The following is a 17,399-nucleotide window of genomic DNA, read 5'->3' as shown; positions in this document are numbered from 1 at the left end:
GTGCTCTCGCACGGGAACAGACACCCCCCAGCTCTGAAATGACATCCCCTTCAACCACACAGCAAGCCAGGCCACTGAGAACCTTGAAATCCAAGTAACTTGGACTCTTGGGCTATGACCAGGTTCACGCCAAAGGTCATGGTCTCTGCCTTTGCCCACATGATTCCCTGACATGGTCGTGTCAGAGTGCAATTTCAGTTCTCGCCATTGGAAGTTACTCAGGAGAAGGCATCGTCTGTGTCCTCCCATGGGCACATAACGTGTAATCAAAGCCAGGAAAGCTATCTTTAAATTTTGCCCTGAAACAGAAAAACCTACAATCTCAGGTTCCCGTGCAGGCGTGGGGCGCGGCAGACGCGGGCTCTGTTGGTCCCTGTCCTCGTTTGCCATTTCTTCCCTGGCTCCCTGCTGGAAATCAGGTTCACAGAAAGATACAGACGTCTGGGTGTCTGTGTCAGAGAATGCATCTCTATCTAGAACTCCCCTGCTTTGTTTCCACGAGGGCGGTGACCCAGGTTTGCAACTGCTCTGCTCTGTCCTGCGGACGCTAAGTCGTTGCTGAAGGAAGCTGGTAGTTTAAGTACACTGTGGCTTCGACCTCAGCTTCTCCCCTTGCTCGCTCTCAAGCTGTTTGCAGGTGACAGATCTCAGCACGGCTCCCCTGATCCCAGGTGTGTTTTCACTCAGATTCTCCACGAGCTGCGTGACAGTGTCCGCACTGATGACAGTTCCGACTTTGCCAACACTGGGAGTTAGCTTTGCTCATGGAGCCCATCCCTCCCAGCATGCCGTGCACTCACGGCATGTGCCTCTCAGACCCCTGTGGCTTTCCTGCTCTGACTTGGGCTGAACATCCTAAGTTTTGACGGTTTCTTCATAATTTTATTACACGTGCCACATGCTGCCTTCGTGTAGTAAATAGCGGCACATATTCTCACATTCCTCTGTACTTTGGCTTTTTCCTCCAAGGAGTCCCTTTCTTCTGCTTTTGCAAAAAGTTAATCAGGGGTCTTCAGGTAATTCAAAGTATGATCTCTTTTCTTTGTAGATCTCTTTCCAGCAGGTACTTTCCCAGTAGGAGCAAAGGCTAGCAGAATTGAAAGTAAATATAACCTCTTTGCTTTGAGCCACGAGGAGGAACCCTGCACTCCCCTCCCTTCCCTGAGCTGGCCAGAGTGTGGCCGCACTGCCTCCTTCTGTTCCCCCAGCTCCCCCGGCCTCATGGCCGTTGTGTTGGCCTTCCCAGAAGGCTTCCCTGGCTGCCCAGTGTCTCTGCCGCGTCACCCCACTGTAGAACTCTGCACGGGCCTGGTGCCATTGGGCTGGCCACCTCTGTGTGTGCACACATGCATGCATGTCCTCCCGCAGAACACCTGTCTTCTGCTCTCTTCTGGGTCCACACCAATAGCTGGCACACAGCAGGTGCTCAGTGAGTGAAAAACAAGGAAGGTAAGATTGACCATGATTTAGGCTTTTTAAAAAATGTTCTCAGTTGAAGTCTGTAATCAAAACACACTTTCTTGTTTTCATCATTGTTCTTGACAGTCAAGAGGAAAAAAAGTTCCAAATCAGAGGCCAAGGGCACTGTGTCCAAAGTCACTGGGAAAAAGATCACCAAAATCATTGGCCTGGGGAAGAAAAAGCCCTCGACGGATGAGCAGACCTCATCTGCGGAGGAGGATGTCCCCACCTGCGGTAAGACGGAGGGGGCCCGGCCGTGAGCGTGGTCTCTTCTGCAGTGGTCTCTGCTTCCTGTGGGCTTGCTCAAGTCAGACTGGTGATCCTCAGCCTGGCAGGAGAGCGAGAGACACGCGGTGTCTTTACTGCTTCGTAATAAAAGATCTCGCATGGGTCCGGCCTGATCTCAGGTTCTTTCAAGGCAAAAAACAAATTCTTTCTTTGAACCCATGAGGTTCTCCCAAATTCCTTTTAAGCGTTTCTCAGCTGGGGCGCACATATGTGCCTTGGCGAGCGATGGCAGGAGCACGGAGCGCGGCATAAGAGCAGGGTCACATTTGGCGCTCTTCCCCGGGCTGACGCGGGAAACCGAGCGTTCTGACAGCACTGCCTGTCTCTGACCTCAGTTTCAAGTGCAGCCTGCTGGACCACCCGTCCTCAGCCAGTCAGCGGGAGTCCTGTCTGAGCAGCTGCCCCCGCATCCCCAGGATAGGGTAGGCACCGACAGCGCAACCCCGGCCCTCCTAGGGTTTCTGCTTACGTGGCAGAGACGGGTCGGAATGAGGGGTTATGGGCAGAGACGTGCAGTGTGACCCGATGACTAAGAGGAGGGAAACCAGGGCAGTGCGAGCATCTCCCTGGGACCCTGAGGTGGAGGCGGACAGGGTGGCCACTGGGGAGGGACAGAGGCTGAGGTTGTATAGGAGTCCTGTTTCCTTAGCCACCATGCAGCCCTTCGAGGGAGAATAGCCCTAGTGAAGCCGGTGATGAGGCTTTGGCCTCCATTAGGAACTGAGGCTGGGCTGTGGTGCCTGGACACTCCAGTGGCCCAACCCATGTCCTGTCCCCAGGTCCCTGGTTGCGTCCCTCTGCAAACTCATTCTGCTCACCCTAGTGTCTCAGTGAGCATCCATCTGCCCAGGGGATGGGGCTTAGCTGGGGGATACACTGCCCCAAGCGCCCAACGTTGGCCATACAGACAAATACGAACCCATTTGACAGCCATCATGTCCCAGGGCGTGAACTGTGTCAGGGTGATAGGAGTTGGCACTATGGCAGGTGGGGTGCAGGGGGTGTCACAGTGGGTGGGTGCCAGAGCTTACAAGAGCCAGGTGTGAGCTGAGCCCCGAGAGCAGGTCCGGGGCAGGTCCCCGCTCCCTCTGGCCTTGACGGTTGGGGATCTAGGCAGCCCCACGCGTGAGACTTCAGTGAGCCCAGTACGGTCACGTCCTTTGTCAAGCCTTGGCCGCCCTGAGTGGTGGAACACCAAGGGGCAGAACGACATCGGACCACACGGAGCTCTGGCACCGAGGGGCAGAAGGGAAAACGTCCATCTGTTGGGGCCGCAATGCTCTTTCCTGTCTACTCTGCCTCCCTCGGTGCTACGAGAAGCACTTGGTGTGGGATGGTTTGTCCTTGTGGGTTGGCCTCGCAGGGGAGTCAGAGATTAAAAATGGAGGGAAGGAATTATTCAGCAAAGGAAACTGCTTTTTCAGCTTCATTTTTGACTTTTTTTTAAAAAAAGATTTATTTATTTGAGAGAGAGAGAAAGAGAGAGTGTGTGCAGGAGTGGGAGAGGGCGAGAGAGTCTGCGGCAGACTCCCTACTGAGTGTGGAGCCCGACGTGGGGCTCGATCCCAGGATCCTGAGATCAGGACCTGAGCCAAAACACCAAGAATCAGACACTTAACCACCGGAGCCACCCAGGAGGCCTTTGTTTTTGTGTTTTAAAGTGCTCTAGGTCAGCAGAAGAAGTAGGAATTCTCTCATGAAAGCCACATTCATGTGGCAGGCAAGGCAGACAGTGGGGTCCAGACCCTCATTACAAACCAGAACGCAGAGTCCCACAAAGCTGTGGCACAGCCAGTGGGGGGTAGGAGGTAAGCTGGCCTGCTGACCCAGCTCTGCCCCTGCCTTCGGCAACTGCCCACTCACTCATAACCCCTCATAACCAGCCTCCCTGCGTTGGTGAGCAGGCCCTGCAGGAAATCCTGCTGCTGGCACTTTCTTGGAAACACAGTCGGCCGCACTGAGGGCAGGAAGGGAGGAATCTGGAGCCTGTAATTACCCATGTATGGATTTCTACCAAACAGCTCAGGGGACATCTTTAGCCTCTATTAAGAGAACTTCCTCTGTCCACAAGATTTTAAGACTGTCATGTGGCTCTTCCCTTTGTCCAGGGGCCAGAAAAGGGGCCTGTAGGGAAAGGAAGGGGGAAATGACTGTTCCCAATGGTTTGGGTATAGCTGCAAAGTCGTAGGCAGAAAATGTCAGCTCGATGAAGGCCCGAGACACCTGTCGTGCCAAGCTGGGGCTGTGCAGCCGCGGTCCCTGCATGGTGAGCAGAGCCGAACAGGCCAGGCCAGAGGGACTGTGCTGCTAGGCAGGCAGAGGAGAGCTCCCGAGAGCAACCAAGACCTGGGGTCGAATCCAGCTCTTCTGTAAAATAGCTGGGCATGTGGGCCTCTAGACGCGTAATAACAATCCTGTTGGGGGATCGGAGATCATTTGCCTGGGGAGCGAGGAGGGGTAGTGAGTCCCCTGGGCAGCCTGGCAACACTGCTCCTTCCTGCCCTGAGGCTGGGCAGTGATGGGGGCGTCAGCTGGGTGAGCGCTGTACACAGCCACTGCATGCCTTGGTCAGAGATGGGTGCCAGTCCCCTGAGCAAGGAAAGACCTTCTCTTTGCCCTTCGCTGGTGCTTACGAGCCTCTCTATGAACTCAGCAGTTGTTGTCTGGAGATGCATGTCCTCTCCCTCTCTGCGCCATCTGTCCCCCGCTGGACCTGCACTCCGGCCTCCTGACTGGCCGCCTTCTCTGCACCATCCCAGCTACCAGCTGGGAGCTACGCAAACAGGGTCCTGCGCCAAAACCCAAGTCTCCGTGTGTCCCGGGTTAGAGCCTCTGATGGTCCTATCTCAGGGCGATGCTGCAGCGGTCTCTCCCGCCTTCCACGGTGAGACCAAGAACTACCGTGTGCCGCAGCCATGCCCTGGTGCCCAGCACAGAGCCTGGCAGACAAGGGCAGCTCAGCCAGCTTGCAGACGGAATGAATTAGCGTAAGCAAATTGCGTTGCCTCCCTGAGCCTCAGGTTCCTCCCTCTGCGAGACAGGCTCCCCCTGACCTTGCTCTCCTAAGGAAATTAAAGATGAAATCACAAGCGCTAAGCTCAGTACTTCATAACGAGGTCATAATTTACACTCAGTAAATGCTTGCTGTGATCACTCATTGGTTCACCTGACGTGCTTATTTTTTAAAAGACCTGAGCACGCAGACGGATTTAAGGCAGCATCACGGCAGCGCCAGTGCGTGGCCTGGGTCATCAGAAACATGGAAGGCATTGTCCAAGGTCCCAGGTGGAGGGCCCCAGGGGGCAGCAGAAGCTGACCTAGCCTGACAGTCTTGCTGGATATTTCTAGGGCCCCTCCTAGCTCAGCTGTTCAGGGACTTTGTGTAGTTTCCAGCGGGAGGGGTTTTCTTACCTTCTATCACAATCTACCCCACAAAAAATCAGGCGACCTTTCATCAAAGAGGCGGAAGGAATTCTTGGTATAAGTCACTGAGCTGGGGCATCAGCATCCCCATTCTGGGGCATGTGCGCCTATTGGAAGACAGGCCCCTAAGAAGGTTAGGTGGGAGCTTGGGGCGCTGGGGCGGGGGACAGGGTCTGGCCGTTGGCAGCATTGTGACCTTTGGTATCCCCAGCCCCCCTTTTCCCCTGACGTCTCCTCCCAGCTGATTATAAACTGAGACAGGCCTGGCAGGCAGACACCACGTGTCCCACCCCACGGAGGGGAACTCGGGGACACTTGGCCCCACTTGGCCTGTCCTTCCATAGCTGCCTGAACTCAAGAGCAGCTTGTGCAGAGGCCAGGATGCCGGGGCTCAAAATGGTGGAATGCAAGAGCGTTTGTGTCTGTCCCCGCTCTGCTCGGATGTTTGTTTCATCTTGGGCCCGTAACATTACTTTTATAGCTTTAATGAAACTTTGAGCCTCTTGCCATGGTTTTGCAAGCAATCTTCGAATTCAGAGCAAGAATAATCTCAAAACACCAGTGACATTCCCAACTGCAAAGATACTACCGATAACATCTCACCTAGTGCGATGGATGGGATCTAAAAAGAAATCAAATTGCGTTGAAATTGCCTCATGCAGTTCGTGGAACTGCCCTGGGCTGGCAGGTGAGCCTGGGGTGGGGAGTGCAGTTCTCACTGGAGGACCCCTGGAGGACTCCTGGAGGACCCCCTGGTCTGCACATCCCCAGGCCTGGCTGCACTCTGCCACCACCTGGTGGCCAGTTTGTGGTCCAGCTGAACTATACTTGGGGCCCATTGGGACCCAGTGTCCCCACCCCATCAGCATGTCAAGGGGCATGGGAACCTATCCTGTGACCCCAGATGCCTCCAATGGACTATTCATTTCCTTGGGCTCCCCCGCTGGAAGATGGGACTGTAGGGCTGCCCCTCTCAGAGAGGAGCAAAGGGCAGTGAGCCTGGTTACCACGGGCTTTCCTGTTTGTAGAAACGGGCCTCACCCGCTGTGATTTTCTTTTTGCTCTTCCCTTTTCGGAACTGAAAATAAATCTGAGAACGGCATTAAGACGTGGTCATTTCCTATGATGTCATGCTCTAAATAAAACGAGGGTTTGTCCAATATAATCATCCCTTTTATGACTCAAATGTCAAGAGATCCATAACTTTGGTGGCTGGGCTGGGTTCAGTCGGGGAAGGAAATGTCCTGAGAGTGCCTTGACCTGTCCCAGGGATGACCATACCCCTGCTGCATGGAGTGTGCTCAGTAACTCTCCCTCTACATGGCCACAGGGCCCCCGAGATAGAGTGTCCCCAAGTGCCGAGTTCTTCAGTAGAAAGTCATATACCAGCTTAAATGGAACCTGGTCACTGTCACCGAGAAGTCCACTGTGCTCTTAGGTCTTACAGCTTAGATTCCTCAAGAGACATCTTAACACCTCACTTCCCTGTCCCCTTGTGTGTCGAGGCCGGGCTCATACGGTTGTTTTCCAAGGCTCCTGTCACCCAGTCATTGGATGTTTCAAGTCTTTGTCTCCCGTGCTCTCTTGCCACCAGGTCTGTAGACATCCCTGAACCACTCGGGCACGGGGGGTGTCCCTCCCACCAGCCCCAGCCACAAGGTCTGTGAGTATCCCGGAACACAGGACTTCCCTGTGAAGCTCGCTCACCCCTGAGTTCTCTGAGTTCCTGGACATCTGCCGTGTGCAGCCTGCTTCCTCTTAGATATGCCGCCATGTCTGGCCTTGGCCCCACGTTGGTGGCTCACGCTCGGGAGGTCCTCTCATAACCCTCCGAAGAAGAGGGCTTTCCACATGCTTCTGTATGGACAGGTGATATTGTGATCGCAGGTGTCTGCAGTTCTCATGGCTGCTACATGGGTCAGATGTGGTTGTTGACCGTGTGTTTAAGTAGAACTCTGTTTTTTTTAGAGTAAGTGTATGAGAACAGTGTTCATAAGTAGTATTTTACAGAATGAAAATAACCACTCTCTATATGCATTTTCGACTTTTAAAAGAGATTTGGGGGTGGGGCGCGCCCTGGGGGCTCACTCAGTGAAGCATCTGCCTTCGTCTCAGGTCCCAATCGATCGAGTCCCGCATCTGGCCCTTGCTCTGCAGGGAGCCTGCCTCTCCCCCTGCCTGCCTCTCCTCTCCTTGTGCGCATGTGCTCTCTCTCTCTCTCTCTGACAAATAAAAATCTAAATTTTTTTTTTAAAAAGCTTCAGGTCCGGTTTTGCCGGATAGCCTGCCCCATCCCACATCAGGAGTAACCCCACTCCTTTGCAGAGGAGCCCCTCAGACTCAGACCCCAGCCTCTCTCCTCCTCCCTGCACTCCCTCCTAAATATGCAAAATACAAGGAGCTTGGGTCCCTGGCCCTTGAGCCGTTGGGTTGGCTTCTCCCCCTTCTCTCTTCTTACATAAACACAGCCGCGTGGGCCCCAAGTGTAAGCTTTGGTTCCGGGAGAAGCATGCTTCTGGCATTTAGGGGTTATCGGTAGAACGGGTGTCACCCCGAACCGAAGGCAAACTTGCACTCTGCATGTTCACCTTGGGAATCCATTGAGCAAGTGTTTATCTGTCGGGCAGAGAGCGTCATGGAGCCCTGTAACTTACCTGAGTGCTTGGGGTTCTGTTTTATGGGATTGCCTAGCACTTACTCATGGCTAACGATGTGTGGATGCAGAAACAAAGTGTGGTAGAGACCCAGAGAGAAGCCAGATCCATCCTCCCAAACCCTTTGGGAAGGCATCGTAAAAATCAGAACTGGAGAGGATTCAGGGCATGTGGGCATGGGCACGTGTGCACACACGTGCATGAGTTGACAAGGTGGCTGGATGACTTAAAGCATCCTCGTTTTATTTCTTCCTCTTGGACCTGAGTTTTCTGTGCCATGTCGCTGCCTTCCTCCGTGTCAAAGGCAGGGGGCAGTCTCCTCCTTGCATTATGGAGCTGGTACGCAAGGCAGCCACCCTGTGAAACCTGGCATGGTGTGTGCTTGACTGCTCATTTGTTTGTGACAAATGAGGGTGATCAGTTTCTTGTATTTGAGCCTTCCTCTTTTAGAAATGACGGTTGCTGTTCTTACAGTTCGATCCCGTGGCAGGGGTACACACGGGTCTCCCCATAGTGGTAACGGTGTCACGCAGGGTCAGAGACGGGCTTTCAGACCGAAGCCTTTCAAGCCCATCTGGGTGGGCTTCACCTGTCTGACAACATCCTCAAACTGCGGGAGTGCGGGGGTTTCTGGGGTGGGCTGTCTGCCTCACGAGGAGCCCCAGAGCTGGCTGAAGGGAGTGGCCAGGCTGCGGAGGGTGCGGGTTTGGTTTCTGCGTGCTAACCGCCAGCCATCGGTCCCCTCGCAGGCTATCTCAACGTGCTCTCCAACAGCCGCTGGCGGGAGCGCTGGTGCCGAGTCAAGGATAACAGACTCATCTTCCACAAGGACAGGACCGATCTCAAGACCCACATCGTGTCTGTTCCTCTCCGCGGCTGCGACGTGATCCCGGGCTTGGACTCCAAGCATCCTCTGACCTTCCGACTGCTTCGCAACGGGCAAGAGGTGGCCGTGCTGGAGGTAAGGTGCCATCCTTGGCCACGCTCCGAGATCCTTCCCCGGGGCACTGTGGCTTCCAGCCATGTCCTTCATGCTCCCCGTGGTGGCCTCTTGCTGGCCTTTTCTGTCGCCGCCTCCCTGGGCCGGTGCCCGTTCTTACTGGCCATCCTGTGGCAGCCCTCCATCAGGCTTCCTTTCCCCACGTGCCTTTGTGTGGAGATGAGATACGGGACTCCGTACGGTGTACTGGTTCCTGAAAGCAGCAGAAAAATAACTCATTTTTTCCCTGACTGTGGTCCACTGTGAAACAATGTTATTTCTTTAACTTGCCCTTAGGAATATTCTTCTATACAGATGAAACACGGGTTTTTAGACAACCTTATAGACCGTGGCTCGTGTGCCAATCCTACAGAAACCGAAAGAACGTCTTTAATTCTGAAGAGCCCTTGGCTTTGTGTGCGTTCGTTCCATGTCTGCCTGCTCTCCTGGAACGAATTCTTCTCCAGAGCAGAATAGCAAATGGAGCTGGTTTCTTAGCTCTCTGCTGAAAACTGGCAGTTTTATTTCTCTCTATTACACTATATATGTCTGCCCACTGTGAATTCGGACTTCCTTTTCTCTTTTTGTGTGTTTACATTATCGTGACTAAGAGGCAAAGACTCACGCACACACACGCACCTGTACCCGCGTACCAGGGGTGTGAACCCTCGGAGTTGGCGGACAAGGGCTGTGTCGGTGGCGGGAACAAGGCTGCCTTAGGTTTGCTGGAACAGCTCAGGGGCACTCCCTTACTCAGGCGTAGAGCCAGAATCTGAACGACTGTAGTGATAGATGGATGGGGAGCGAGTCCAGGGCACCAAGATCACGGTGGCCCATGAGGCCATCTCAGAGGTCTTGATAGGAGATAGGAGATTGTTTCCGAGACTCTTTTCACAGAAATGACTATTTGGGGCGGGGGGGGGGGGGTTAACACTGGAGTTTGCCCTGGGCTGATAGCCCGTGAGGCTGGCCTGGATGGACTGCCGCCGACTGCCGCCGACTGCAGGCTCGTGGTCCTGGGACCTCCTGGAATCCGCAAATCTGGGCCCCCATCCTCGTTCTGCCTGCAATGGGATCACACCGCATCTTTTTTTCTCCCTCAACTTTTTGATTTACCTATAAAATGGGAGCACTGAGCCAAAGTCTGTACTTAGTAAGATTTATGCAGGCTATAAACTGTGGGGTGGGTGCTGGGGACAAAGAGGGAAACTGTGGCCTTGGCGTGAAACAAAGCAGGTCTCCCATGTGAACTTCGACAGCAGCCCAAGGACAGGGAGCAAGGGGATGGAGGTCTGAGCTGGCGCATGCCTGATCCCGGAAGGGACAGCCCCGGGGGCGGCCTGGGGAGGAAGGCCCCTTGTGCACTTTAATCAGCTTTTCCGAGTTGGACGGTGTCCCTTGCATGCAGGAGGAGACCCCAGACCGTGTGTTGCCTCAGCCGCTGTCCTTTTGTCTGGCTGGCTGGTTTCACGGTGGTGAGATGTATGGAGGGTACAGACTAGTTCCTGTGTAGAGGCCCGCTCGGTCTGGGTGCGCATGCTGTTTCCCTGCTGTTGGGCTCCAGGCGGGCTTCCCAGCCGGCGCCCATAGAGGCGGTGGTGGGTGGCACAGCACCTCCCACCGGCAGGTGCCCCTGTCACTCTGCCCCACGGCCATAGGTGTAGACTGTGCCCCTTTGAGCAGGGTGTCTGTGTGCTTCCCACCGCATGGTCACCAGACTTCCCCTTCGTCTCTAGAAGCCTCACGTGGGAAGGTACTTCGAGGCCCTCTATGTAAACAGCCCATTAGCCTCCCAGCTGCACCTGCTAATGTCAGTCTCCAGTGATGATGCTTGCCTGGGGCAGTCACCAGAATGACATGGGGACCTTGTAACTCCATTACGCCTCTATGCTCATTGTTCACATCTGCTATGAGAAAGGTTTCCCCTCCCTTCCATTTAATTATTAATCCCTTTCTGTATATTGGTGGGGATTCTGAGAGTATCGTTTTAATCAGTGATTGTAATGCTTTCTTGTTGTAATTTACTTGGGTGGAATCATCCCAGACTGGGTCAGTGGAAGGCCCTTCAAACTAGGCCCTGTGGCCCTTGCTATGTCCCTGTGATAAGACGCCATGGGCCCTGTCATTCTTTGATAAGAATGTTCTAGGCTCTGCTTGTACTTTTCCTTGGCCTGGGCTCAGCCATATCTCCAGGATTCCTCCTGGTGGGACTCAGAAACAGGTTGTGTGTGTGTGTGTGTGTTTTCACATGTACGTATTTGTGAGCTTTCGAAGACACACGAATGTGTGTTCACACATACCCTTACGTATCTATTTCTTATTAAGAGCCATGGGATTGTAACTAGTACTGCTCATTTCAGCCCAACATCACAGGGTTGTTTTTTTTTTTTTTTAAGATTTTATTTATTTATTTGACAGAGATCACAAATAGGTAGAAAGAGAGGAAGAGAAGCAGGCCTCCCACTGAGCAGAGAGCCCGATGCGGGGCTCGATCCCAGGACCCTGAGACTGTGACCTGAGCCAAAGACAGAGGCTTAACCCACTGAGCCACCCAGGCTTTACAAGAGAATATTTTACAAGAATACTTTTTTATGAAGAGAACAGTTAATAAGCTCTAGAGTAATTGTATCAATTGCATGTTACATAGCGTGTTCAAATACTTGTTAAAAATGCTTAGATAGAATAGGAGCAGCCAGCCAGTACGGGCACAGTCACAGACACAGCCTGGCTGCAGATTTTGTTTTGGGGAAGGACAGAGGGATCTCTGGTGAAGAAAACATATGGGATTTTTATTTACCCAAGTATTCAAATAGATTCATTTTAATTCCATGAACATTGGCTACACTCTTCCTCTGTGAGGCACGGGACTGGAGTGCCTGCAGCTTGTCCTGGGGCCTCACTCAGTCCTGGCTAGGGAGGACTGGTTACAGCCAACTGCATGAGTACAGGAAAAATGGCTTCTGTCACCTTAACGGCTCTGGGAATATTTACGATTACATGTACCTGAGCTATGTTCAACTTGTCAGGGCTATAAATAGGAAATCTCATTCTCTTTAGTCCTTAAGTTAAACCCAATAGATCTTTCTGGGGAGCCCGGGCGGCTCAGTCGTTAAGCGTCTGCCTTCAGCTCAGGTCATGATGCCCCAGGTCCTGCGATCGAGTCCCGTGTTGGGCTCCCTGCCATTCCCCTTGCTTGTGCTCTTTCTCCGTGTCTCTCAAATAAATAAATTTTAAAAATAGATCTTTATATTAAAAATTAGTAATTTTAATGAAAATATTTGTTTTTTCTTTCACATTCCATTACTCATGCACTAATAGCTCAGTGTCCCCTAAACCTTAAACATTATATTCTGATGAATCAGATGTTTTGAATACCAGTATAAATGTAAAATTTCTGATTTTCTAAATCACATAATGAAGACAACTTAAAAATTTAATGAACAGGATCTTAGGGCTCTCACTCAAACCTGCACATTCAACAGGTTCAATTTGGGGTGGGGACCATTTCAGACATCTTAAAAATGTCACGCATAAAGCAGCTATTGACTAGAAAGCATAATCCCACTGCTACAAACACAACAGAAAGAAAGTTGTTTGTACCATCTAATCAAGAGAATTAAGATGGCCTGTTCAGGCCAGGTTAGGAGGCCCCAGCAAGGGCTAAAGAGGGTCTGGGGGCCTACAGACAGAGTTTGGGGCCCAGGGAGGCATGGGCCTCATGGGGTTTCCAGGTCAGGCCAGCAGAGGCTAGAGGAGCTCCCCCTTCTGGCCAGAATTTGTTGCCGAATTAATGACGCTTTCTAGGCAACTTCCTTCAGCTGAGATTTAACTCCCCATGGTAATTTCCACACCGCACCCCTGCTGCCTTTCCCCAAAGTGACAGCACGGCACCCCAGGACTCCGATTTTGTTTCCTCAGGTGGAAATCATGCCATGAAATCCTGTGCCAGGACTTAGTGTGCACGCGTGTGAGGGCATCACTTGGGCCGGACTGCGTCTCTGTGCCTCTTCGTGTTCCCCACGTGCTTCCAGGTGCACGCCCGCCCTTCGCTGCTACGCAGGTCTGGGCAGACGTGTGGGAGAATGCGAGACTCTTACCGCCACTTAAATATGTGCCCACTTCTCCTTCTCCCCAGGCTTCCTCTTCGGAGGACATGGGCAGGTGGATTGGGATTTTGCTGGCCGAGACGGGGTCCTCCACAGACCCCGGGGCCCTGCACTATGACTACATCGACGTGGAGACATCTGCAAATGTTATCCAGACGGCCAAACAGACCTTCTGGTAAGATCTGCTCTTCTTTCCCTAATTGTTACTTTTTGCGTGCCTAGACTTGGGGGAGAAACCCACTAAAGACTGTCGCTTCTGTGTAATATTCATCCAGACTCCGCTGAAATATTTGTCATTTCCTCCCTCCATGTTTTCTATCGGAGCAGGGGTGGCGAGCTTTTTCTGTGAGGTGCGAGACAGTAAGTATCTTTGGCTTCAGGGGCCAGACGTTTCCTGTTGAAACTACCCACTCTCCCATCACAGCCACACACTGTGGGTAAGGGAACCGATGTGCTGTGTTCCCACAAAACTTTATTTGTGGAAACACTCAGCGGACGGGACGTGGCCCGTGGCCTTAGTTTGCTGACCGGTGTACTAAGGGGAGAATTCTGTGCAACAAATGATTTACATCTGCTGTAAGGAGGGCTGAATTTTCAAGGTCATCGGTCATGTGCTTTCAAAACTTAAGTTGTGGTTTTATTTTTTAAGAAGGCTTGTATGTATGAAAACATTGTTCTGAACCATATTTCTGTAACGTAATGGCAACGAGGCTAATCATAGCAGCCGTCCTCGAGGTTAGGTCCACGGACCCCGAGGGCATTTGAGATTCAGGCAGCCCAATTGGCCTAAACTGGTTTCATGACAGTGCTGGTCAAAGGCCTGTGCCCTGGGGCTGAGAGGGGAGAGGTGGCGGACGAGGAGGGAACTCTGGCTCTGGTCCTGCGTGCTTTTTACTTAGTGGAAAGTCGGGACAAAGGATCTGTAACCTCTCAGTGCCTCAGCAGCTCCTTTGTAGAGACCGGGCTCGGGAAGGCAGTATCTGGGGCAGCGTCGGGAGCTTGCGTCTCCAATCCCTGGACCCCTGCTTCTGCTTCCCTCGCTGGTAGAGTCTGCACTGGAGGCCGAGGACAGGTGGTTCGCAACAAAGCAGGTGATGGGGTCGTATCGTCCGCCTGTGACAGCGGACATAGCAGCCGCGATGGGCAGACCCAGTGTCCACAGCGACACTGGCCTGTTCTCCAGGAGCTCCACCAGCTAGTTCAAACACACGCGTGACGCGCGCGGCGAGTTCACACAGTCTCCGTGTGTCTCTAGGATGGTGCCATAAAGGGGACATTTAGGGCTTGGCTAAGACACTCTGGGGCCAGTGGAGGGAATATGGGCTCCTAGGAGGGATCGGGCCTAGGCTACAACTCAGATGAATAACCTGGACCACATGAATTAATTTCTGCATACAACTCTTCCAGAAAATCTCCAGTGACCCTAGAGGTTTCCTAAAGTCCAGACTCCCCGTTCTTACAGACTGTCCTTTGTGTCAAATCAGGGTGACAGTCAAGTGTTCTTGACAGTCAAGAGTCAAGAACTCTTCTGTTCTTGTTCACTATTTTTCCATAAACACACTCTGTCCCCTCAGCCACGGGCACGTGGGTTACAGCAAGCCCCCTGATCACTCAGCACACGCAGTAAACGAGCACATTTAATCCAGTGGCTCTTCAAGAAATGTAATATCCATAAACCGGGTCTTGCAAAATCTCCGCATCTAGAGTGAACTGAGAGAAAGGAGTTTGTGGTCCTTAACTGCTTCTTCGGAACTTGATTAACTCATGGAGCACAGAGCCCGTCATTGTGCATGTGTGTCTCCAGCTCTGATCAACCACTGGTAACCACACCGCAGAGCAGCCCAAGTAACAGCATTTCCCCTAAAACAAAACTCCCCTAAAACACTTCCCCTATAACGAAACTCTGCCTCTGCCTTCCAGATGAGTATTCATCTAACCAAATAGGGGAAGGTCCCAGTTTTGAGAAAGGACGTAGATGGCAACATTGAAAAATTACTTATTAAAAATACATGCATAAGGAGTTTAGGGCTACAGGAATTTTGCTACCTCATTAAAACCTTTATAAATGTTAGTTTGCAATAAAGGTTATTTTCAGTTTTTGGTGTTCTAGCTGAAGACGCGCGTACAACTGGAGAGAAGAGATTTAACAAGCAAATGATGTTCAAAATATAAAATATGGCAGCTTGCGAGTGTCATAAATGTCCTGGGATTAAATTAATTTTTGCTTTTGCGCAAATTGGCAGCTGGTTAATGAATCTTTTCAAGGTCATCGGGGGAGTGTCTGTGAGCTGGATATGTCTGAAGGGGGAGGACAGTGGTATGTTTTGGGAAGAAGGCAGTAAAAGAAGAAACAGTCATTTAACTTCTCCCGGGAGAAGTGGTGTATTTAGGAATATCAATAATGGTAAACAGTTGGAATTTTTTTTCCCCAGGCCTAGCCGATTTTTAAATGAGGTGCATAGATTATATGATACAAGGGAAACATTCTGGATTTTTCCCCTGAAACTGTTTCAAGTGACACTCCATTGGAGACCCATGAGCTATTGCTAGTCATAGTGGGCGTGGGGGAGGGGACACGGGGGGCTAAAAGGCCGTGGATCAGTGTGGGCAAAGAGGGCAGCAGACAGACTGGGAGGGACCTATCAACCAGAGCTGCCTTCTCACCAGAACCCCTTACAACGGGATGGACCTCGAGGGTGTTGTGCTTGGGGAACAAGGCAGAGGAAAGGGGACATGTTCTGTCTGATGCACTGCTGTGGCCGGTCCACAGAGGCGGGAGGCAGATATGGGCTCCTGCGGGGTGGGTGGAGAGGCGCTGTGGGTGGGGGGCGGGGCGGCCTCCCAGCCACGGCAACGCCCGTCCTGCCCCAGAACCGTACACTTGGCCATGGTTAGACGGTAGACCTTACGTTGTCTTTTCACACAGTACCTGTACTTCCTTGGAAAGGCTTACATCTTCAACAAGTGGCCTGGGCTCTCTTACGTCATTTCCACTATTATATGTGGCTAAAGCCTCTATGGCAAGAGGAGGGGGTCCCGGGCTGCAGACGGGGCTCCCAGGCTGCCTGGGGCCCAGATGTCTGTGTTGGGAGCACAGGTCCCTCTCTGACAGGCCCGGGCCACTTCCAGCTGGACCGCCCATGTGTGGGACGTCGCTCCCTCCCACACCCGTTGACTCGCAGCACCCTGCTTGTGTCCCCTCCAAGGTCTGTCCCATCCCTGGCGGGCCCCGCTCTGTCCTGGTGTCCCAGCACCCAGCAAGCGTGCAACAGTCCCCACCACTGGGGCTCTGGCTGTCCAGTCAGTGACTGCCGTGCAGGGTCAGCTGTGCCCATGCTGCCTAAACCCCAAATCCCCTCTAATGAGACATTTACGTTAGAAAAACTTAAATATGTATTTTAAAACAAAAAATCCTCTGTTGTGGCAGAAGACTGACGTGCTTAAATTTCTCTGTCTTTCCTTCTTGCTTATTCCTTGTCTACACATTTCCTTTTCCCATACATAATTATCTGTATTGTAGGTACAGAATAATCCTATAGGTTTTTTTCTCTGTTACACATTGAAGAGCCTGCGTGAGGGGGGACTGCCGTGCCCGCCTTCGCCCAGCAGAGGGCGGACCTGCACACGGAACCGCGGCTGGTCAGCGGGCTCCTGGGCTTCCCCAGGGAATCGGGCTGGCTTCCCTGGAGACCTCATTTCCTGTCCTGCCCTCACCAGTGTCCTTTCGTCCCATTGTTAGGCATCTGGTTATCCCAGAAATGTAAGATCTGCGAAGGAACACAGTATCATTTTAGGAGTGGGGCCCCTGGGTGGCTCAGTGGGTTAAGCCTCCAACTCTTGATGGAAGCTCAGATCTTGATCTCTGGGTCGTGAGTTTGAGCCCCTCGTTGGGCTCCACACCCAGTGTGGGGCCTTAAAAAAAAGCATATATATATATATATATATATATATATATATATATATATATAGCAGACTATTGTAGTTTAGCCTTTTAGGTATTTTAGTTCAGAGGATGTGCTCTCGGGATCCTCTCTTCCCTGGGCACTCATATCACCCACTTCTAACAAGCATAACTTCACGAGTCAGCCACTGGCACGTCCATGGGTGCAGCAGGCCTTGGCCAAGAGCCTCCCGGGCTGACACATGAGGTCCAGAACAAGCAGGAGGGACCATGGTCGTGCTCTGGGGGCTGATGTTCTGGGGGATGAGCTCATCACAGGACATGTCAAGGAGCAATGAGCGACATGGAGGAGAAGGACAGTGACTCTGAGGGGCAGGAGAGTGCTGCCTACTGTGGGGGCTCAGGTGGGGCTCTCCCGGGGAAGTGAGTCCCTGCTGCGGCGGGAAGAACCGTGGGGGCCTCGGGAGAAGAGCTGCTGGGCAGAGGGGACCGTGGAGTGATGGAGAAGCAGAGAGGTGGAGGGTGGCCACCGAGGCCTGCAGGCCACGCAGTGCTCTGACTGCTCTGGGTACACAGTGGACGCCAGT

The 17,399-nt window shown here is 52.5% G+C and overlaps 1 protein-coding gene across 5 annotated transcripts in view; it reads left to right on the top strand.

Moving 5' to 3' along the window:
* AFAP1 (actin filament associated protein 1) overlaps positions 1–17,399 on the top strand; it is a 134,337-nt gene that overhangs the window by 97,816 nt on the left and 19,122 nt on the right. For all 5 annotated transcript variants that reach the window (XM_045997676.1, XM_045997671.1, XM_045997673.1 and 2 more), the window contains 3 exons: positions 1,546–1,695; positions 8,576–8,787; positions 12,941–13,086. In XM_045997676.1, coding sequence (XP_045853632.1) covers positions 1,546–1,695; positions 8,576–8,787; positions 12,941–13,086 — 508 coding nt within the window. The remainder of the gene's footprint in view (positions 1–1,545; positions 1,696–8,575; positions 8,788–12,940; positions 13,087–17,399) is intronic.

Source organism: Meles meles, chromosome 2 (genome assembly GCF_922984935.1).
Source record: "Meles meles chromosome 2, mMelMel3.1 paternal haplotype, whole genome shotgun sequence".
Taxonomy (NCBI): Eukaryota; Metazoa; Chordata; class Mammalia; order Carnivora; family Mustelidae; genus Meles; species Meles meles.
The sequence above is the reverse complement of the archived record's forward strand: the minus strand, read 5'-3'. Positions and strand labels throughout refer to the sequence as shown.